Here is a 23,816-nt window from a genome sequence, read left to right on the forward strand (position 1 = left end):
GGATGTAAGCAATGTCCCCACTTGCTCTGGCCGCTTTCATGGCTGGGATAAGTTATTTCCTCTTCTGGCATACAGAGAGGCAGAGGTAGAGACGGAGAGGCAGCGGTAGAGACAGAGGTAGAGACAGAGAGGCAGATCTAGAGACAGAGGTAAAGATAGAGAGGCAGAGGTAGAGACAGACAGGCAGAGTCAGAGACGGACAGTGACAGGGCAAGCAGTATGGTAGCTAGCTAGCTAGGGGTGAATGTAAAGTCAGGAACTTGGGATGTTTTGTTGGTGGGCTGTTCTTTGCTTGCCAAAGTAACTTAGCTATCTTTTATTATTCACTAGTATTTACTATTTACACGCATTGTAGCATTCTATTATATTGTCGTAGAAGCATTGAAATGCCCTCTAACAGACACTGTTGTTTTCCTTAACTGTTAATACTTTTGACATTTTCAGGTTGTCCAAAATGATATCCGATAATATTGTGTACTTCCTGCCATGAAATGCAGACATGGATCAGGTAGGTTATTAGGTTATATGGACAAGTGAAGGAGTATTGGTTGTTTGCATCTCATTTTGATGTACAGTGTTTGTGCATGCTAGTCATGCATGGCTAATCGTCTACCATTGATTCAAGATGTATTTGTTGATATGTCAGTGTAAATTACATAACAGTAATACTCTGAAAGCCTATAGAGGTGTGAGGTTTCTGCAGGGCCTCTTATCTGGAGGAGGATAAAGGCTATGTCCCAATTCTCCACCCTTCTCCCAAAGTGTGCACTTGCACACTTCCCGTCAGGGATTTAACAATGGTGGAAACTCCCCCCTGTCACGACTTCCTCCGAAGCTGCCTCCTCTCCTTGTTCGGGCAGGCTTCGGCGTTCGTCGTCACCGGTCTTCTAGCCACTGCCGCTCCTTATCTCATCATTCCATTTGTTTTGTCTGTTTATTACACACACCTGGTCAGTACCTGTATAAGTGTTCCCTCTGCCCCCTTGTCTTTGTGTGTGATTGTTTATTGTGGAGGTTAGTTTAGCTCGGTGGAGCTCCTGTTATTTTGTATTGCCGGGATATTCACCCGTGTGCCTTGTTGTTTCCCAGTGAGCCTGTTTTACGCACTGGAGTGTTTGACGCATTGCTGCATACCGCTGTGTTTTGGAATAAACCCTTTTATTCTGTGATTTACCCTCCTGCTCCTGACTCCTTCAAAATCACTCACCACACCCCCAGACAATGCTTACACCAATCCAATGCTTTTAAATCCATGACGGGGAGTGTGCAAGTGCATAGTTTGGCTGAAGAGAATTGGGACTTAGCTGTAGTCAGAGCTGATGATGCCAGACGTCTGCCTGCCCTGCTGAGCCTGCTGTACTGAGAGTGTTCTTGGGAATACCCATACTTCTCCTTTATTTAGATCGCTTCCCATTTCTGTGCTCTGTGCTATACCGTGGCCTAGTGCTGTATGTGTTCTCACTGTCAGATCAAAGGCTCCAAGAGCAGGGACAGGCCACATACTGTAGACCTCATTGATATTTTATAATGCCACCATCATGTATGTTATCAGCAGTCTAACAAAGCAGGCCATCACCTATTTGGTAACGCACATTGACCTGGTTACTTAGCAATGGCAGATCTAGCTATAACTTTTTGTTGCATATCTACTACTACTACTATAAAAAGCGAAGTCCATGGTAGCTGTTATTAGAAGATAAGAAGTATACTGAGCATAGAATAAGTATATAGAGATAGCTACATTGGCCCAAGTCATCAGTTGATCAATTGATACTACTGGCACATTAGATAATGGCACTAGGCCCCTATTTATTTTTATCAGAGTTAGTGAGTCTAGTTCTTTGTCTGTTTCATTCTCTATAAACAGAGTCTAGAAGGGAGTCTGGCTCTGTGTTTGGCCATAACTGTTACTGTCAGACCACTGTGGTTTAGCCACTGCACAGAAAAGTGCTCGGAAAAAGAGGAGGAGAAATGTGGTTTTGAAGGCGTACTGGCTACTCTCTAAAGAATAGTCTTGGCAGCTTTGTAGGTATACGGTGTATTAGATTTACATACAAATCTATTACATTATACTTTTAATTAAACTTTTAATTGAAATTGACTTCCATTATACATCAAGGTGATGATGTTTTCTCTATATAATAAATGTTCCTGTCTATGACTCTGACTTGTAATTAGCAAAGTAACAGAATGTTTTGTTTTTATGGTTGTTTCCAGATCGCCTCTCTTGCTGGGCCTGCATATTTTAGCAATTTGATTAAATCAGATTACTAGTTTTATTTGATTTCATTTTCTGAGGTCAGTTGTTTTAGAGTATGTTTGCCATCTTGTGCTTTGTTTACCATCTGATGTTGTTTTGTGTTAATGGTCTGCCCATGCATTGATACATGTTTTACTGTTTATTTTGATCATAGAACAGATTTTCTTGCATTATCTATTGTTGTATTAAAGCTAACCATGCCATCTTACTTTGCCCTGTTCTCAACATTGGCTTTTTTTGTGTGGACATTTTCATTTACATGTTATCTACACACTGAATATACATGTTAGTCATTTAGCAGAGCGATTTACAATTAGTGCATTCATCTTAAGATAACTAGATGAGGCAACACATAAAAATCGTATCAAGTACATTTTCCCTCAACAAAGTATTTATCAGCAAAGTCAGTGCTTGGAAAATATTACATGGTCATCAGGCATCAGCGAATAGACAGTCAGCCAAGTGAGGACCTGCTGATGTTGGCCTGTTGGCCTTTGTGATGCTTGGGTCCACAGATGGGGCTCTCTGTCTCTCAGTGAGCTCAGCACCCGCTGGGCAGTCCCCCTGCAGCACAGCAGTGACCAGACCTGCTGTCTGTCTGCAGCCTGGCCAACAGTTAAGCCCTATTGATTCTGCTTCAGTTGAGCTGATGTGTTGATATCCTAAAAGCTCTCTCTGTCACACTGACACCCAAGCTTCCCACTGGGCATAGACGTCAATTCAACATCTATTCCACATTGGTTCAACGTAATTTAATTGAAATGACGAGGAAACAACGTTGATTCAACCAGTGTGTGCCCAGTGGGCTGGGCCTGCCAACTGAAGAAGAGTGGATGCGTATCTAAGCAGACAATAAAAATGTAATAAATATATGACCTTGACGTCAAATTACCTGTGTAATTAGCATGATGTTTGAAGGTGATGGACTTTCAAATGTGTTCAGTTGGTGCGCTATTATGCAAATACATTGAACGAATGAACAGTGTACCAGGAAGTTACCGTGAAAAAAAAAATCCCGACAATTTAACACATGAAGTTCCTCATTCTGTTTGGTGATTGTAACAGTCCATTACAGTCCATTCTCGGCTCTAATGAAGAGCAAGACATACGAAAGTTGCGGATTACAACAATTTGTCTTTATTTGGCTAAACCGCATCTATAACTAGTGAAATTTGACAGGTAAGTCTAGCCTATATTATGACATTGCACCTCTATTCTATAGCCTATCTGTCTTTTAAAAGTTAGCAGCAGTTTTTTTTTATCAAGCATGTGTTCATTTGTATTTCTATAAACATTAGGCTAGTCCATTTATTTGGCAAAATAGTCCACATTTTCTCTATAAAAAAAACGTCATACGATCCACTTAGTTTAGTGCGCAAGTTTAAGTTGTTCTGAAACCTTTGTCTAATGAAATTGGTCTGTGTACCAACTTGGCGTAGCCTGTGTTTTCAATTTGGTATGTTTTAAGAGCAGACATATTATTCCCCAAAATGGTGGGTTTTAAAATAAAGAATTCCAACTGTAGACTGCACTATGCAGCTACAGTCTCATAAACCCGACCCTAGTAGCGTTTATACATTGTGCGAGGCAACAAGTCTGCGGAGGGAGACTTCTGTGCAGCAGCTTCCTAACGCCATCCCGCTCACACTTCACAATGGTGTGATGGACATTCCTGCCGTGTGCACGCCCACACTGACTGTGCCCTCCAAAGTGCGTGAGGCATGGTCTAAGTTTATTTTTGTGAGGCATGGTCTAAGTTTATTTGTATGTATTCAACATTATTAAATGGAATTGCATTTTCTGCATTGTTTAACCAACTTAATTCCCCCCCAAAAATGAATATTCCTTGACCTAAATAACACCAAAGAGAAATACATGCCTTATGCAGAGAGGGTTTTTCGCTTTTCTGGCAAAAGGCAGTGGCTGGTCAAATGAGGAAGTGTACAGAAGCCACAGTAGCCTCTATTCGTCTTCTTCTTCTAATCTGTCTAGAGCCGTTTCCTGGCTGTCATCTAAATAATCAGCCGCAACACTTGTGACAGCCAGAGCCTGAGACCCAGAGCCTGAGACCCAAAGGACCCAACAGGGTTAAGGTTGTTTTTAAGCAGAGAGGACTAGAGGTGTTGAATGCTTTCTTCTTATCACAGATATTTTGCTTAATGGTCTAATGCATTGTCCATATCATCCAATGACAGTGCAGTAGTACAAACAAATGCTATGGTTCACTATGGTTCACAATCAGACGTTCATTATTGGAAAACCGTGAAAAACAAGGACATTTCTAATCTATAATGAACAAAAATATAAACGCAACATGTAAAGTGTTGGTCTCATGTTTCATGAGCTGAAATATAAGATCCCAACACAATGCCACAGATGTCTCAAGTTTTGAGGGAGCGTGCAATTGGCATGCTGACTGCAGGAATGTCCACCAGAGCTGTTGCCTGAGAATTGAAAGTTCTCCAACGTCGGTTTAGCGAATATGACAGTACGTCCAACCGGCCTCACAACAGCAGACCGCGTGTAACCACGCCAGCCCTCCACATCAGGCTTCTTCACCTGTGGGATCGTCTGAGGGGGTGCTGAGGAGTATTTCTGTCTGTAATAAAGCCCTTTTGTGGAGAAAAACTCATTCTGATTGGCTAGGCCTGGCTCCCAGGCCCACCCATGGCTGCACCCTTGCCCAGTGATGTGAAATCCATAGATTAGGGCTTAATGAGTTAATTTAAATTGACTGATTTCCTTATATGAACTGTAACTCAGTAACATTTTTGAAATTGTTGCATGTTGCATTTATATTTTTGTTCAGTATAGTTTCTGATCTGGTTCTGGTTTCCATTTGGGATAAATTAAATACAAGACAAGGACAAATTAATGGTGTGCCTTTAAGCTGTTAGTTGGCCAGAAAGCAAAACTGATCAAGATTCTCATAGGGGTCCAAAGTTTGAGGAAACAGTAAATGTGTTCAGTTTCTTCAAGGAAAAAAAAAACCTCACACTCTGATAAAATAAATTCTAATTTTGACTGGAATAGTTAATAACTATTCATGTTTTCCCTCCCTCAGTTTTAATGACACACTAGTTTAAGATCAAACAATAGGCCTATTGTATTAATTATATTATTTTGTAGCTCTTGATATAAGACAATATCTGTAACTTATAACTGAAATCATTGGAGAATTCTCCTGGACACTGAGCATTGGAGTGTGTAAATGTGTTTTGACACAGGAAATCATGTCTTGCCCCAGACCTCAGTGAACCAGCTGTACAACTGTGTTTCCTGCTGGTAGACAGCAAACCGCAGCCTGTATTGAATGTCTATGGTATTAACCTACATAGCAGACAATGTACCAATCTAAGATTGTGACCTTCACAGTATAGTATTGTTGTTATACTCAACCACTACTGCTCCAAACTCCACGCACATGTGTGTCTGTGTGTGTGTGTGTGTGTGTTTGTGTGTATAGGTGTGTGTGTGAGAAAGAGAGTGTGAGAGAGAGAGAGAGAGATACTGATATACAACCACTGCTGCTCAAAAACCCACTCTCTTCTATTTTGAGGTGTAACTTCATTTGCCGTCCTCGCTGAATCAAGTGGTGTTGTAGTGTAGTACAGGAGAGACCTCAACTCCACTGAGAGACCATGTCTAACTGAGCCCAGCTGTTGAGACAGAAAGAGCCTAACTCAAATATCCATACTTAGTTTATACTGGCTTGTTGCTCAGAGATATGTACTCGGTCTGAATATGAAACCATTTGTCATTTCCAATCCTAACAAATCAGAAGGACATAAAATAAACAAGTTAATTATTGACAATTCACAAACACTGTTAATGTTTGTGAATATATCAACTTTAAATGAGTGAGTGAGGTTTGATATGTGTTAGGTTGTGTGCGATTAATAATAAGGCAAATAAATAGATATTTACAGTGTATTGACACAGTTGAATCCTGATCAGTGCACTTTGATTAATTATCAACTCTGTTGTGCACTGTCATGGTAACTTAGTCCCAAGCCATTACATTTATCAGGACATCTACTGTATGTATTAACAAGTAATTTGTGTTTATGAGCAGTGGTCATGAACAGTAGGTCATGAACACTGCTCACACACACGTAGCCAAGCACACACACACACACTGTCAATGTTTATCTATGTTTGATATTAGTGTCTTGATAATCATCTGGGTTACGTTTCCCGTCACTCATTCCTTAATGGCCATTTTGTTGGAATATTGAAATGATGAATAGCAAGCCTTGCTCCCAATTCTATGTGCCCATCTGTGTTATTAACCAATGGAAAAGATGAGGTCAATACATTAAAGTTAACTTCTGTGTCTTTCCCAACAGACAACATGGGTTGTAAAAAATCAAAGCTAAATGACGGTCTGAATGGAGGTGTGCTTGATGGCAAGAACCAACAGCCAGTACGTCCCGACCAAACTGTATATGTGAGAGATCCCACCTCCAGTAAACCAAATGCTGCAGTAAGTAGTACTGTCAGGGGAAACAGTATTTTTTTTTAGTAATTATTCTTGTAGTGTTAACAGCTGTTATCACTACAAAAAAATCCCTGACCTGGAAACAATTGACAAAATTGGTTCAAGTGTGTTATTAATGAATCTTCGAATATTGAAAAAGTAACCAAATGATCAATGTTTTTATTTAAATGGACCCAATAGCACAAATGTCAGTTTCCAGCCATCTCTCTCTCTCTCTCTCTCTCTCTCTCTCTCTCTCTCTCTCTCTCTCTGTTTCATCTATTCACTTTAGATTATCCTTAGATTCAAACTACTATTCATAGATTAGCACAATAAAACCATAACGAAATTTGACAAACTACTGTTCAAAGTACTGAAATGAAATCATCTCTTGGTGCAGAGTAACTCACCTCCTGGAGGTCTCCTGCCTGGTCAGGTATTCATGAAAATGGAAGGTATGCTTGTTGTATTTCTTTATCGCACACTATTACAGTAATATTTGATGCGGAGCAAATATTGTATGGTGTTTCCATTTCCTTTGCAGTGCATTGTGCAGTGCATTATTCCAATAATATTTGATTGCAGAGAAATGTTCCCACTGTCCCTCTTATCTCACACAGAGCAATCTGAGTCTGGTAAAATAGTCATTGCAGTATACCCATATGATGCAATACACAAAGACGATTTGGGATTCAAGAAGGGCGAAAGGCTTAAGGTTCTTGAAGAGTAAGTGTCAATCCAATGTAGGACTAAGAGGAATATTGTTTGCTCAAGCATTTTATATAAAGATAATAGTGTCATCATTGAATAGGTAGATTCTTGTTGTGTCCCTTCCTTGACTTGAGGCTTCATTGACATATGAATCATAACTGTTTTCAGGCATGGTGAATGGTGGAAGGCTAAGTCTCTGACCACTAAGAAAGAAGGATTCATACCCTCCAATTATGTTGCCGAGGCCAATACCATGGAGACAGAGGAGTGAGTGTCGTCATCACAATGACTTTTACACATTTCTCTCAGAGCCAACAAGGTTTTCTATTCACCGTTAATGGATGCACATACTGTAGCTGTTATTATTCATTCATTTCGGGGGAAGATTGGATGTCTAAATTGTGCCACTATAATATTGTTTTTCTGTTCTGCGTAGATGGTTTTATAAGGATATTACAAGGAAGGACGCAGAGAGACAACTTTTGGCACCTGCAAACAAAGCAGGATCTTACCTCATTCGTGAGAGTGAGACATCAAAAGGTAAGGACCAACTGGAGAAACTAAGTCTCTCTAATGAAAATAGATGGTCCATGATTCACTCTATTGTATTTGGATGTCTGAATGTCTGAGTATGATTGTGATAGTTGTTTCTCTTTATCAGGAAGTTATTCCATGTCCATCAGAGATGTGGATGCCCAGGGGACAGACACTGTGAAACATTATAAGATCCGCATGCTGGATAACGGAGGCTTCTACATCTCTCCTAAAATCACATTCCCTAATATTGGCAGCATGATAAAACATTATCACAGTGAGTACCACTGTATTTGAGCCCACCTCTAATATTGCACACACTTAAACATCTTGCTTGGTTACTCTTCACTTTGACCATTTATGACCTTGAACTTCTCTTGGCTTCTTTCAAATTTCAACTTTCAACTTCTCTATTCACTAAAAGTAAATAAAGAATATCTTGTCTAAAGAATATAGTAGTGTCACTCTGCTATGTCTCAACATTGGTTTGTTGTGTGCTTGTCAGAACAATCGGATGGTCTCTGTCGAAAGCTGGAGAAGCCGTGCGATAAACCCAAAGCTCAGAAGCCATGGGACAAAGATGCCTGGGAGATCTCCAAGGAGTCCATCAAGATGGTGAAGAAACTAGGAGCAGGACAGTTTGGTGAAGTGTGGATGGGTGAGTCAACGAAAGAGACTCCCTGTCTGTTGGAGGAGTGTGTTGTATGTGTGTGAGTGTACAGCAGTGGTTCCCAACCTTTTTTGGTTACTGTACCACCAACTGAATTTTGCTCTGCCTGGAGTACCCCTGAAGTACCCCCTCATGTGCATTTTACCAGTAGGCCTATGGTCTCATGAGTCTTCCTAAGTACCCCCTGTGGAAAGGCCAAGTACCCCCAGGGGTCCTAGTACCCCAGGTTAGGAACTGCTGTTGTACAGTATGTGACTGTGTGTCATTTCACCAAGAACATAGTAGTGGTGATGATTAGATATCCCAAATTAGTAAATAATCTTTATTGTAATGTAAATGGATGCATGAGTCATGGCAGACCTTTGGTCAGAATTCTCCATTGTTTTTTAATACTATCACTTTAATGTGGTGTAATTGTATCAGGGGTAGGGCAGCTGAGACAGACAGGCATAGTCAAATGTTGATCCTACTGTCTCTATGAGATTGTGAGCAGCCTTAGAGAGTGGAGGGATGGGACTGGTACTAGGAACTGTTGGCGCTGTTATCAGAGGCATCTGTAGAGGAAATGTGAGTGTGTCTGATGTCGAATTTGCATTGGATTTTGTTATTATTCATGTCCTCCCTTCCCGCAACTCAGCCTTGATGAAATGCAGGAAGTTGTCATCTTTGCAAATATACAAATGGACTGTGGGGCCTCCTGTACGGCGCTCAAGATGTTTCCTTTGTTTTCTCTGACCTCATTGGCATTAAGGGCTTTTCCTATGGCACAGTGAGCCAGCCAGCCAGACGGAGCCGTCGACAGTCCTGTTTCCTCTCATTCACCTCCTTGCATTTGTTATGTCTCTGGAGAATTTAGTCCCCTCTTCTCTATGAAAAAAAAAGGAATTAAGAGGTTTAGATTAGGATGAAGTTCAGGGCTTGTTCAGCTAGCACATTAGAAACACAATAGAATTGTTGGAGACTTACATTACCGGTCAAAAGTTTTAGAACACCTACTCATTCAAGTGTTTTTCTTTATTTTTATTATTTTCTAAATTGTAGAACAATAGTGAAGACATCAAAACTATCAAATAACACATATGGAATCATGTAGTAACCAAAAAAGTATTAAACAAATCTAAATATATTTTATATTTGAGATTCTTCTTTGTTTAACACTTTTTTGGTTACTACATGATTCCATATGCGTTATTTCATAGTTTTGATGTCTTCACTATTATTCTCCAATGTAGAAAATATTAAAAATAAAGAAAAACCCTTGAATGAGTAATGAGTAGGTGTTCTAAAACTTTTGACCGGTAGTGTATGTGATAAAGAAATGCTATTCTGGATGGAGGGTTCAAAATGCTCAAACTTGTACTGAAACTCCACTTGTTAGTCAGTGATGTATACAGATAAACTCCCTAGCGTGTATTTTATTAGGTCTATCCCAATTGGCACCCTATTCCCTACATAGTGCACTACTTTTGACCAGAGCTCTATGAGCCTTGGTCAAAAGTAATACACTATATAGGGAATATGGTGTCATTTGGGACGCACACTTAGAGTTATTGTTTTGAATCAGTGGTCTCTCTGGCAGTTCCATCATCATTCCCCTGAGACGTCATACAGTTGATGTTTGTTCAGAGGGCAGTGAAGCTGAAACGCAGGAATGTGTATCTGTCTCAAGGCTCCTGCTGTCTACTTTTAGCTCTCTCAAACAAACTTATTTTCTTCTGAACTGTTACAGCTTAATTCCTTAATTCTATTTATTGAGTATGTACTACGCTTCACTACTCTCTGGCATACTTAGCACTGCCATTGGTTCCCTTGTTGCTTAATCGTGTGAAACAGCATGCAATCACTGTCACCTGTTTATGTGAAATATTCCAAACAAAATGTCATTCAAATAAAAAGACAAAAAGATACAGTAGGTAGTCCTAGAGGTCAGAATACATTTTTATATACTTCATACTGTGTAAATCCCTAATTGCAGCATTCTACAACAACACGACCAAGGTGGCAGTGAAGACACTGAAGCCAGGCACCATGTCAGCGGAGGCCTTCATGGAGGAGGCTAACCTGATGAAGACCCTGCAACACGACAGACTGGTGCGCCTCTACGCCGTCGTCACCAAAATCGAGCCCATCTACATCATCACAGAGTACATGTCCAACGGTAACACACACTTCAAGTCCAATTCCTAATAATTTTGCCAACATGGACTGTTTTCATCAATACACACCATTTGATGTTACATGAGTTATGTAAGTGTTCTGTAAGTCACCTTTGCACATTTTAATTGGTTTGGTTTCTATTCCTCAATTTTGTTTCTTTACTTTTTTAGGTAGCCTCTTAGATTTCCTAAAAAGTGAGGTAGGCTGCAAAGTACAGCTACCTAAGCTCATCGATTTCTCTGCACAGGTAATGCATGTTCGTCTTACATCTCTGTATGTCAGAATGATTAAGATTATTGCTAAACTTTATAGACTCTTTCCATTTAAGAAGTAGATGCTGATGTCACTTTTTCCATTGGTAAACCAGAAAAAGGAACAGCAACTAAATACTATGTTAGGTTCCACTTTCCAAATTAGTTGCAACAAACTAAGAACATAGAAGTGACAAGTGAAGACCATCCAGTGGTCCCTCACACATGCCTATTATAGTATGTGTCTCATGGAAGTAGAAGAAATGTGATTCAACCAAACAGTCAATACACAAAATGATGATTCATAAGGTACCATTGATAACATGCTTCCCCAAAGAAGTAAACGACCTAAAAAAAGGTCACACATTTTGAAGGGAAAATACCTCATTCAATGTAGGTCAGTACACTTGAGATACTAATTAGTTCAATAGAAATTTGTAAAGAACTTTAATCAGGTCTTTGTGGAGTGACTGAGAGGTGTGGTCAGTTCTGGTGTGGGAAAACTGCATCTTGCCACAGTTGCAGAACATGTTAGACAAAGTGAAAGAGGATGCAGTTGGGGAAATGGTCTGATTACCAGATCGACCCTTTCCCAGAATGGACTCAGCTCACTTAAACCTGTTGAGTAATAACCAAGTCAAATGTTTGGTAGCTAATTCAATTCTAACAAGAGGTAAAATACAAACATTAACTACACTATATATACAACAGTATGTGGACACCCCTTCAAATGAGTGGAATCGGCAGTTTCAGCCTCACCCATTGCTGACAGGTGTATAAAATCGAGCACACAGCCATGCAATCTCCATAGACAAACATTGGCAGTAGAATGGCCTTACTGAAGATCTCAGTGGCTTTCAACGTGGCACCGTCATAGGATGCCACCTTTCCAACAAAGTCAGTTCGTCAAGATTCTACCCCGGTCAACTGTAAGTGCTGTTATTGTGAAGTGGAAACGTCTAGGAGCAACAACGGCTCAGCCGCGAAGTGGTAGGCCACACAAGCTCACAGAATGGGACCACCGAGCGCTGAAGTTTGTAGCGCGTAAAAATCGCCTGTCCTCGGTTGCAACACTCACTACCGAGTTCCAAACTTCCTCTGGAAGCAACGTCAGCACAATAACTGTTCGTCGGGAGCTTCATGAAATGGGTTTCCATGGTTGAGCAGCCGCACACAAGCCTAAGATCACCATATGCAATGCCAAGCATCGGCTGGTGTGGCGTAAAGCTCGCCGCTATTGGACTCTGGAGCAGTGGAAACGTGTTCTCTGGAGTGCTGAATCACGCTTCACCATCTGGCAGTCCGATGAACGAACCTGGGTTTGGCGGATGCCAGGAGAACACTACCTACCCCAATGCATAGTGACAACTGTAAAGTTTGGTGGAGGAGGAATAATGGTCTGGGGCTGTTTTTCATGGTTCGGGCTAGGCCCCTTAGTTCCAGTGAAGGGAAATCTTAACGCTACAGCATACAATGACATTCTAGACGATTTTGTGGTTCCAACTTTGTGGCAACAGTTTGGGGAAGGCCCTTTCCTGTTTCAGCATGACAATGACCCGTGCACAAAGCGAGGTCCATACATAAATGTTTTGTTGAGATCGGTGTGGAAGAACTTGACTGGCCTGCACAGAGCCTTGATCTCAAACCCATCGAACATCTTTGGGATTAATTGGAACACTGACTGCGAGCCAGGCCTAATCACCCAACATCAATGCCCAACCTCACTAATGCTCTTGTGGCTGAATGGAAGCAAGTCCCGGCAGAAATGTTCCAACATCAAGTGGAAAGCCTTCCCTGAATAGTGCTGTTATAGAAGCAAAGGGGGGACCAACTCCATATTAATGCCCATGATTTTGGAATGAGATGTTCAACGAGCAGGTGTCCACATACCTTTGGTCATGTAGTGTATGTTGTGCAGCATTGCACATTTGCCATACTGAATTTCTGTTAGAAGAGAAGGAGTCTAGTTATTAATCATTTTCAGTACTGTTTTATGGGAACAAAACAACACAAGTCAGAGTCGGAAAGTTTTACTGAGTTGAGTTTCATTTTAGATAGATATGTACTTTATTAATCCCTGAGGGGAAATTTCATAATTTCTCAGATTGCAGAGGGCATGGCGTACATTGAAAAGAAGAACTACATCCACCGTGACCTGAGAACAGCCAATGTCCTGGTGTCTGAGAGTTTGCTGTGTAAAATAGCTGACTTTGGCCTTGCTAGAGTTATAGAAGATGACCAGTACACAGCCAGAGAGGGTGAGCCTTCCGTCTGTGCATGCTAGAATTAGTCAGCACAGTATTAATACTGTACATTGGCCATACTGTTATACATATGTGTGATTCATGTGATAACGTTCATAACTGATTCATCATGCATCATGAGTTTTTCCCAAAAAGATTTATCTAGTGTCACATCTTTGGCTGACCAAGACAGTATAGAGAAATTCCCTGCTGCTCTCTAGAGTTATTACAGTAGCGTAATTGTATATATTTTGTAAGATCGTATCTGTAGAGACCAGTACAACTGGTCCCTTCCAGACATGATGTTGATGTTTATCTAAAGGACCTGGATCAGGCTTTGCATGCTTTGTTTGTTTTTTGTTATGCAAATGAGGAAGTAGAGGTACATTTCGGCAATGTAAACATGCTAGAAGCAAACCGGTTATCATTGCATATTGGTTTGTACAAGAATGCTTCTGTCAGCAGTCCAAACATGTTTTTCCCCCTTCAGTATTGATAGGCATATATCATTTTACCTTGGTTGGTTGGTTAGGCAGATAAGTGTCATAAACTATTCCGTCCTCTGAATATGTGAGTGTTTGCCCATGACAGGTGCAAAGTTTCCCATCAAGTGGACGGCACCAGAAGCCATCAACTATGGCTCCTTCACTATCAAATCAGACATGTGGTCCTTCGGAGTCCTCCTGTATGAAGTCATTACCTATGGAAAAATACCTTACCCAGGTAATTACATGCAACCTTATACACATAAACACACACAATACTTTCATATTTAAGACTAGCTTCTCGAGACTGATTTCCCCACAACATCCTGCAAAATATTGAGCTTGAATGCACTCAATAATAGGTGTTCACATATATTTATCGCCATCTGCTGGTTAAGGACAGATATTGCATGAGCTCATTGAGGGGTTTTCTCCAGAAAAGGACCCTGTATTTGGTTTGATGGTATTTATTGTGATGCGTTAGCAAATACCGAATATCTGCTGGCTTTATTTGTATTTTTTCCTCTATTGCTCAACCATTTTCCCCACAGAAATAAGAATTGCTCACATTTGCTTTTTTCAATTTAGGTGGACCTGCTTTTCAGAGTTCCTGCTTCTTCTCATTTCTGCTTCTATCTGTTCCCTTTTTCCTTTTCAAGGAATGAGCAATGGTGAGGTAATGACTTCAGTGCAGAGAGGTTATAGAATGCCCCGCCCTGAGAACTGTCCCAACGAGCTCTACGACATCATGACCAGCTGTTGGAAGAGCAAGCCAGACGACAGGCCCACGTTTGACTACATCCAGAGTGTCCTAGATGACTTTTACACCGCCACAGAGGGCCAGTACCAACAGCAGCCCTAGGAAGTCAATTGTTGCGTCAATTGATGCGTCCCAATAGGGCTCTGGACAAAAGTAATGCACTATGTAGGGAATAGGGTGTCATTTGGGACGAAACAATGTGCTAGTTTCATTATGAAATAGTCAACCCACCAGCAACAATATCGGTTATTCAGCAGAAGTAGAGATATTGTCGGACAAGTTGACTGCTTGTTTATTTGTTAGGCAAGCTAAAGATGAATCTATGAATTCAACTTCATATTGAAGTATAGACCTGCTTGTGCATTTCAGCATTTTCACGGAGAATGATCGAATAACAAATGGCTTACTGTTGACTGAATCTGATGCAACTCTATTGAAGAATTATCACATTGAACAGCACAAAATAGACATTCTACCACATATTTATTATCACTTTAGCCATATCTGTTTGCCATGTTGAATTCAATCATCAATTTATCCAGTACAGATGCTTACCTTTTCAGCTGTTACATTTCTATTTTTCTTTGCATTGTATTTCAAGCTACATTGATTTATTTTAGCAGATTATCTTTTCGGTTATATTCTGAATTACGGAAATAATGAGACTAACAATTTACTTCATGTATATTTGCTGTATTTTAGATTTTTGCAATGAGATATTAATGTGTGACATGACCATGTGTGTGTGATTGTATTAACCTGAATAAATGCAAATGATCTGTATCAATAAAAACACTTCTTAGCAGATTTGTCATATTTTGGGCCTATAATAAGTCATTTGAAAAGTGTCATCAGCACTAGAAAGTTACATTATATACTGTATCTATGCCAGAAATACTTTAAGAAATTAGTATTTCTTAAAAGTATCTTCGGACAAGACAAGTGGCGTTCCAGTTCCTCTTTTTGGTACTAGCGCATTTAAAATAATACACTTCTCCAAAGCAGATCATTTGAGTCAGTGAATTGACTTACAAAACATGAAAAATATCAATCAAAGGATGTTATAAAAAGAGTGCGCAACATACAAAGACTCGTGGATCACGAAGCAAAAAGCTGAAACGCCAAAGTATAGTGGTCACGTGACTTTCTAAAGATGGCCGCGCCCTGTAGCCGAGGGGTGTGACAGAATTTGAGTTGTACAACATTCTGGATGACAGTTAAGAAGCAGGCAGCATTGTGCCACTGACATCTAGGACAAGTAAACATAATCTCTACACTTATTCAACCATTGTATCATCTACCCCATAATGGAAAAGGACGATCTATTACTGTACGTATATTCTGTATACCTGGCTACTCTAAAGCAAGCAATTGTTAGCCGACTAGCTAGCTTACCATGTAGCTTGTATAGAATAATATACCTTCTATTCGTAGCGTAACAATACACTGATCCATTAGCTATCTATCTATCACGACGACATTCAGGTGCACGCAGTGTTGTTTGTGTTCTTCTCATGCTTGATTGTAGCGAGCTAGTTCTTTTTTGAATTGTGTGCTAAGAAGCTAGCTAGCTAGTTAGCTACCCACCATTAACAGCTAACTGGTCCAGACAACTTTGCCTCAGTCACTAAAGGAACACAATGAAGACGTGCAACATGTCACACTGAAGTATTGTCAAGGTTTAGGCTTGGTGCGTAAAGCATTTGTGACAGTGTCACTATGAAGTTTCATGAGAAAGAGATCACCATAATTTCATTCAACCGTTTTTTCACTGTGTGCAGCTGATAACAGAGAGGGGGGACTTATCTTTTGCGATCACATGCTCCTACAGCACTCTATAGTGGGTGCCCAACACGATAGCTAGGATAAGGGGAGGAGTAGGCCTTGCCTCTGATAAGAATATGAACTCATTGTTAAAGTGGTGAAGAATATTACTAACTAAATGTGTCTGGACCTAGCTATTTACCTTGGTGTACTCTGTTTGAGTGAATGGGTGGGTTGGGAGGGGAAATACTTAATGTTCTGTTTACATTACTCTGACTAAGTCTCATTCCATCTTTGACATGATATTTCATTTTTAGCCCCAAAGACTTCCCTAAGTTGAAGAATGATGCATTCCTCCGTGCATGCCAAGGCCAGGAGACCCCTCATGTGCCTGTGTGGTGTATGAGACAGGCTGGACGCTACCTGCCAGGTGGGTCTCGCTACACCCTCCTATTCACTTCACTGACATAAGAGACTCACATTAACGAGCACTAGTCTAAATCAATTATCAGTAGGTTGTTATTGTTTGAATGGACCCATCCATCTTTTAATGAGTTGCTGGTATTGACATGTGGCCTGTCTGTTTGTAGAGTTCCGTGAGTTCAGAGCGGGGAAGGACTTCTTTGAAACGTGTCGGTCACCTGCAGCCTGCTGCGAACTAACTCTCCAGGTAGCTAAGCAGTACAGGTATAAAATGATCTACAAAACATCTTAGCCTCGATTGATAACATTCACCTCTTTTTTTGTCTTCTCATAGCCATTGAGACGTTTCCCATTTGATGCTGCCATCATATTCTCAGACATCCTGGTTATCCCACAGGTAAGAGTAGCCTTGTCTGACAAAGATTTTTGCCATTACTTTACACACTTCAATTACAAGTGTTGTGCTTCCTCCTCTCTACATACTAGACAAAGAGATGACCTTCTGAGGTACAGTAAGAAGGTAATCTCTTTGTGTAGTATGTGGAGAGGAGGAAGCACATAACTCAGATCCAGTATGAGGAATGGAACTGCCAAATGAATGTCTGGGTGTATGTGTGTTCCTGCTACCAGGCCATGGGTATGGATGTCCAGATGGTGGCAGGAAAGGGTCCTACGTTCCCAGAGCCCCTAAAGGAGCCAGAAGACCTGCTGCTCCTGCAGCCCAAGGTGGACGTCAACAAGGAGCTGGGCTACGTCTTCAAGGCCATCACACTGACACGCCACAAACTGGAGGGCAAGGTCCCTCTGATCGGCTTCACAGGTGCCCCGGTGAGATGGCTGGCATGCATGCACACATACACACACATACACAGAGAGAGAGAACACACACACACACACAGAGAACACACAGAGAGAGAGAGAACACTTTTCAATACAGAATCTATTGGTTGCTTCAATAGTCAGAAGAAAAAAATGTGTGTCGTGTCTTCGTGTTCTTAGACTAGAGGCTTCGGTAAAGTGACCCATATCATCATCTGTTTTCCCCTGTAGTGGACCCTAATGGCCTATATGATTGAGGGGGGAGGCTCAACAACCCACTCCAAGGCTAAGCGCTGGCTGTACCGCCACCCTGAGGCCAGCCACAAGCTGCTAAAGATGCTGACTGATGTCATCGTAGAGTACCTGCTGGGACAGGTGGCTGCTGGGGCACAGGTAAGCAAGGCATCATAGGAGATTGAGTTCCAGCTGTATCTTACTACAGCTTACCTTCAGGTACACTGCTAGCTCAGAGTTCTTTCACATGGGAAAACTATCAGGTGAATAGAGGGTAGATCATTTTATTTACAGCACTTAATTGGACAAGGAGAAAATGTTACACTTGCCAGACGGCCATTAATTATTTAATAGCACAATATCTATGAACTGATAGAATGTTGATTTATTCATGTAGGTCTCTTATATGGCCCCTATCATAGGCACATTATACAGAAGACATACACTGAGTGTACAAAACATTATGAAGACCTTCCTAATATTGAGTTGAACCCCCCCCCCCCCCCCCCCCTTGCCCTCAGAACAGCCTCAGTTCATCAGGGCATGGACTCTACAAGGTGTCCAAAGCGTTCCACGGGGATGCTTGCCCATGTTGACTCCTTTGCTTCCCACGGTTGTGTCAAGTTTGTTGATTGTCCTTTGGGTGGTGGACCATTCTTGATACACACAGGAAGCTGTTGAGCGTGAATAACCCAGCAGCGTTGCAGTTCTTGACACACTCAAACCGGTGCGCCTGGCACATACTACCATACCTTGTTCAAAGGCAGTCAAATCTTTTGTCTTGCCCATTCACCCTCTGAATGGCACACATACACAATCCATGTCTCAGTTTAACCTGTCTCCTCCCCTTCATCTACACTGATTGAAGTGGATTTAACAGGTGACATCAAAAAGGGATCATAGCTTTCACCTGGATTCACCTGTGTCATGGAAAGAGCAGGTGTTCCATGTCTTGTACACTCAGTGTAGTCCTGTATAGCTACATCCCCCATCCCTGTGTTTCCCCAGGCTTTGCAGGTGTTTGAGTCCCATGCTGGCTGTCTGGGCCCAGTGGAGTTCCAGGAGTTCTCCCTGCCCTACCTCCGAGACATCGCCCGTAAGGTCAAAGACCAGCTGAAGGAGTCAGGCCAGAATGTCCCCATGGTGAGGCCACACAGACTGTCACTTCTTCATTCACACAACAACACAGACATCCTCTTTATGGATTTGATGTCACTAGATTTTCAAGACAAGCTTTTGTTTATCATCTCCTACAATGTGGTTATAAAAGGCTTATAGTTATTGCAGTGAGATGTTGGCCAGTGTAATGTGGTATTTCACCAGTAGATGGCACTATAAGGTCAAATATTTTTCTCTACAGACATCATCTTGAATAGTCAGAAATACATTGGAGTTTTTTTTTAATGCCTTGAATCATTGAATAGCATGTCATAGGTCTCATAATCAGCAGTGTAGTGGAGGGTAAATGCAAGTAAACACAGTTTACCCAACTTTTTTTTGCCCAACAGTTTACCCACATTTTGCAGAAAAATGCATTGAAAGAATGTTACTTTTTTACCGTGACCAGAAGTATTTTTTTTACCACTACATCACTGCTCATAATTGAATATTTTACAATTGTTTTGTAATTCGTTTTTCACTGGAGTGTGTCTTTAAAGTTCCCTGGACCATTCTGTAACTCCCTCTGTGTCCTGTATGTTCTGTTCCAGATTGTGTTTGCCAAGGATGGCCACTATGGTCTGGAGGACCTCTCTCAGTCCCACTATGAGGTTGTTGGTTTGGATTGGACCATCGATCCATGCTCAGCACGGTAATGGACATGAACCCTTTTCACAGAAATCAATTGAATATGAATAATTCCCAGAGAGTCAGCTTCCTAGACAGTCAATGGCTGAGCCAACGTTTGCAAAAGACGTATTGTGTCATATGTTGACATTTAATTGGATTCACTCTCTTATAAAAGTTCATCCCGTCAACAGTAAAAACAGGTGATGCCTGGCTCTGTCCACTGTTGATTGATCTCCTGGTGAATGAACTCTTCCTAACGAGCCTGTTGTCTCTGTGATTTCAGGGAGCGGACGGGAGGAAAGGTTAGTCTCCAAGGGAACATGGACCCCTGTGCACTCTATGCCCCCAAGGTAAGCACTGGGTTTTTTTCTGGCTCAAAATAGGGCTTAGGTGGTGGGCGTGGCCAGTGGTGCGGTCACCAACCGAACATTTAAGGGCTCTCCTCTTTGCCGCAGAGACAAACTTTTTGCTGTTTAAAAGCTCATTTCCTGCAATTATACACATTTTGCCTTGGCTAATGCTGTGTTCTTATGCTATTTGAGGGACTCAAACATTATAACATAATCAATGCCATTACAAAAATACTCCTGAATGCATACTTTTTTGAATTTTTGATTCTCCCTGACTGTTTAAATTTTTTATTTTGGTGATTGTTAGTTCTCAAAGATGATCTTATTTTAAAAATATATAGCTCCATTATCTTTTCTACATACTTTACAGTGGGGAAAAAAAGTATTTAGTCAGCCACCAATTGTGCATGTTCTCCCACTTAAAATGATGAGAGAGGCCTGTAATTTTCATCATAGGTACACGTCAACTATGACAGACAAATAGAGATTTTTTTTCTCCAGAAAATCACATTGTAGGATTTTTTATGAATTTATTTGCAAATTATGGTGGAAAATAAGTATTTGGTCACCTACAAACAAGCAAGATTTCTGGCTCTCACAGACCTGTAACTTCTTCTTTAAGAGGCTCCTCTGTCCTCCACTCGTTACCTGTATTAATGGCACCTGTTTGAACTTGTTATCAGTATAAAAGACACCTGTCCACAACCTCAAACAGTCACACTCCAAACTCCACTATGGCCAAGACCAAAGTGCTGTCAAAGGACACCAGAAACAAAATTGTAGACCTGCACCAGGCTGGGAAGACTGAATCTGCAATAGGTAAGCAGCTTGGTTTGAAGAAATCAACTGTGGGAGCAATTATTAGGAAATGGAAGACATACAAGACCACTGATAATCTCCCTCGATCTGGGGCTCCACGCAAGATCTCACCCCGTGGGGTCAAAATGATCACAAGAACGGTGAGCAAAAAACCCAGAACCACACGGGGGGACCTAGTGAATGACCTGCAGAGAGCTGGGACCAAAGTAACAAAGCCTACCATCAGTAACACACTACGCTGCCAGGGACTCAAATCCTGCAGTGCCAGACGTGTCCCCCTACTTAAGCCAGTACATGTCCAGGCCCGAGTGCATTTGGATGATCCAGAAGAGGATTGGGAGAATGTAATATGGTCAGATGAAACCAAAATAGAACTTTTTGGTAAAAACTCAACTCGTTGTGCTTGGAGGACAAAGAATGCTGAGTTGCATCCAAATAACACCATACCTACTGTGAAGCATGGGGGTGGAAACATCATGCTTTGGGGCTGTTTTTCTGCAAAGGGACCAGGATGACTGATCCGTGTAAAGGAAAGAATGAATGGGGCCATGTATCGTGAGATTTTGAGTGAAAACCTCCTTCCATCAGCAAGGGCATTGAAGATGAAACGTGGCTGGGTCTTTCAGCATGACAATGATCCCAAACACACCGCCCGGGCAATGAAGGAGTGGCTTCGTAAGAAGCATTTCAAGGTCCTGGAGTGGCCTAGCCAGTCTCCAGATCTCAACCCCATAGAAAATCTTTGGAGGGAGTTGAAAGTCCGTGTTGCCCAGCGACAGCCCCAAAACATTACTGCTCTAGAGGAGATCTGCATGGAGGAATGGGCCAAAATACCAGCAACAGTGTGTGAAAACCTTGTGAAGACTTACAGAAACTGTTTGACCTGTGTCATTGCCAACAAAGGGTATATAACAAAGTATTGAGAGACTTTTGTTATTGGCCAAATACTTATTTTCCACCATAATTTGCAAATAAATTCATTAAAAATCCTACAATGTGATTTTCTGGATTTTCTTTTCTCATTTTGTCTGTCATAGTTGACGTGTACCTATGATGAAAATTACAGGCCTCTCTCATCTTTTTAAGTGGGAGAACTTGCACAATTGGTGGCTGACTAAATACTTTTTTCCCCCACTGTATATCTGGTTTTAGTCGTTTAAGTTTACACTGAAAACGTTTTACCATCCCGAACAATTTGTTATATAAAAAAATAAATCTATAATATTGACAAAGAGAAAACACATGGCACAGAGAGATGTTTGCGTACAAAGGTACTGTACTGTACTGTACAGTACAAGCACATGAACCAGCAACCATTGTGTTCTTGAGCCAGGCACTTGCTAACCCCAAAACGTACTTATACGGCACACTTTCAAAAGTGATACTCATTTATCTCTGTCTCTGCCTGTGCAGGAGCGTATATCAGAGATAGTGAAGAAGATGCTGGAAGGCTTTGGCACCAGAGGGTACATAGCTAACCTGGGCCACGGACTGTACCCTGACATGGATCCAGAGAATGTGGGTGCCTTCGTAGAAGCTGTCCACACTCACTCTCGCCACCTCAACCACAAGTAACACCCCCGTCACCTGGCAACATTGACCACAGTCATCATACTAGCAGAGAGCAGCACCCGAAGAAACAAGCAACATTGCATTGGATTATAGAGACGATGTATTATGTATTCACAGAAATCTAATGTACCAACAGGTCTTATCAAGTATGTTATCCCAGGACAAATCCAGACTTATATGATTTTTTTCTTCTGGAAATAATATTTTGGTTATATTCTATAGATAATCCTTGGACAAAAGAAAAACATTAAAGTAGTGCACGACCCTGTAATATTTCTTATGTGTACCCCTGATCTGTTTTTCATCAGGTAGTTAATCTTACAACAACATGAAGTGTATGAAGGGTTTAATGTGATTATTGGTCTCATGGCAAACACAGTTGTTTGACTGTGACAAATTTACTATTTTTTATTTGTATTTTTTTATTTAACCTTTTATTTAACCAGGTAAGCCAGTTGAGAACAAGTTCTCATTTACAACTGCGACCTGGCCAAGATAAAGCAAAGCAGTGTGATAAAAACAACAACAACATGAGTTACATATGGGATAAACAAAAATGTACAGTCAATAACACAATAGAAAAATAGAAAATCTATATACAGTGTGTGCAAATGTAGTACTGAAGCCTAAGCACTAGTGTATTTTTCACTCTTTGTTTTAATTCAGTCAAATTTAAGAATTATTGTATTTGAATTGGACCTGTATTTGAAATGACACCCTAGCATGGATTTATATTGGTTGTGTTTGCCTTGGTAAAGCCTTCATCCAGAACTTGGTTCAGCTTGTTGTGCTCTATAGATATTGACCTCTGCAGTTCACCCAAGGGAAGCTCCCAATTTGAGACGAATTAGCAATCCTCTGTCCACACATCTACCACTATACCACTGGTGCTTGAGATTATCAGGGGAAACTCTTAAATTACAAATGAGATGTAGTGAAGGAATGGGAGTCGGGGTTGGGTATGGTAGGCATACTGTACATGTTTTTGTTCAAACAAGTTAAGTACCAGAACAAATCTATCCAGACTTCATTTGTTTCCATGTTGAACATACATATTTTAGAAATGGGGGGAAAAAAAGGCTTAATTTTATTACTGCTTTAAAGGAAATTATTTACACGAGGAATAAAAACAGTTAATCCCAACGGGTGTTTTCCTCTGAAAGGAAGCTAAGCACTAGAGATAAGTAGATTGGTACAAATCCAGTTGTTTTTGTTGTTGGAATGGTGGGAATAGGATTCCACAAAAATGCATCACATTTTGATTAGTTGTCCTTTACAGATGCTTCTTGATTTGCTGTGTGAAACATTGGTAGAGGAAGGAGGAAGTAGCTCTGCCTAGGAGTCTCCTGATTGGCTGGAAGTCTGACACTCAAGCAGCAGCTGCCGCAGCCGCGGCGCTCCTTTTCATCTGGACCCAAACGGCAAATTGTTGTGACAATGCAGGATTAGCCCGACCTTGACTGTGTTGTGAGGTGCTGTTGCCTGTAGCCGCTGTG

General features: G+C 41.1%; 2 protein-coding genes across 2 annotated transcripts; both read left to right on the forward strand.

The window, feature by feature from the left end:
- Nucleotides 1–3,314: 3,314 nt before the first annotated feature.
- On the forward strand, nucleotides 3,315–15,367 carry LOC311099022 (tyrosine-protein kinase Lyn-like). Its single transcript, XM_084139618.1, has 13 exons — nucleotides 3,315–3,439; nucleotides 6,610–6,746; nucleotides 7,141–7,195; nucleotides 7,361–7,466; nucleotides 7,620–7,718; nucleotides 7,888–7,991; nucleotides 8,113–8,262; nucleotides 8,491–8,643; nucleotides 10,631–10,813; nucleotides 10,983–11,059; nucleotides 13,168–13,321; nucleotides 13,898–14,029; nucleotides 14,451–15,367. Exons 2-13 carry the CDS (start codon nucleotides 6,615–6,617, stop codon nucleotides 14,651–14,653), a joined length of 1,548 nt encoding a protein of 515 aa, XP_083995744.1. The 5' UTR covers nucleotides 3,315–3,439; nucleotides 6,610–6,614; the 3' UTR covers nucleotides 14,654–15,367.
- Nucleotides 15,368–15,717: 350 nt separating this feature from the next.
- LOC311099198 (uroporphyrinogen decarboxylase-like) lies at nucleotides 15,718–23,816 on the forward strand. Its single transcript, XM_084139878.1, has 10 exons — nucleotides 15,718–15,881; nucleotides 16,633–16,745; nucleotides 16,906–16,985; nucleotides 17,073–17,135; nucleotides 17,369–17,566; nucleotides 17,789–17,950; nucleotides 18,800–18,934; nucleotides 19,501–19,601; nucleotides 19,863–19,929; nucleotides 22,162–23,816. The coding sequence occupies exons 1-10, from the start codon at nucleotides 15,859–15,861 to the stop codon at nucleotides 22,321–22,323; spliced, it is 1,104 nt and encodes a 367-aa protein (XP_083996004.1). The 5' UTR covers nucleotides 15,718–15,858; the 3' UTR covers nucleotides 22,324–23,816.

This window comes from Coregonus lavaretus, assembly GCF_964263955.1.
Source record: "Coregonus lavaretus genome assembly, chromosome: 23".
Lineage (NCBI taxonomy): Eukaryota > Metazoa > Chordata > Actinopteri > Salmoniformes > Salmonidae > Coregonus > Coregonus lavaretus.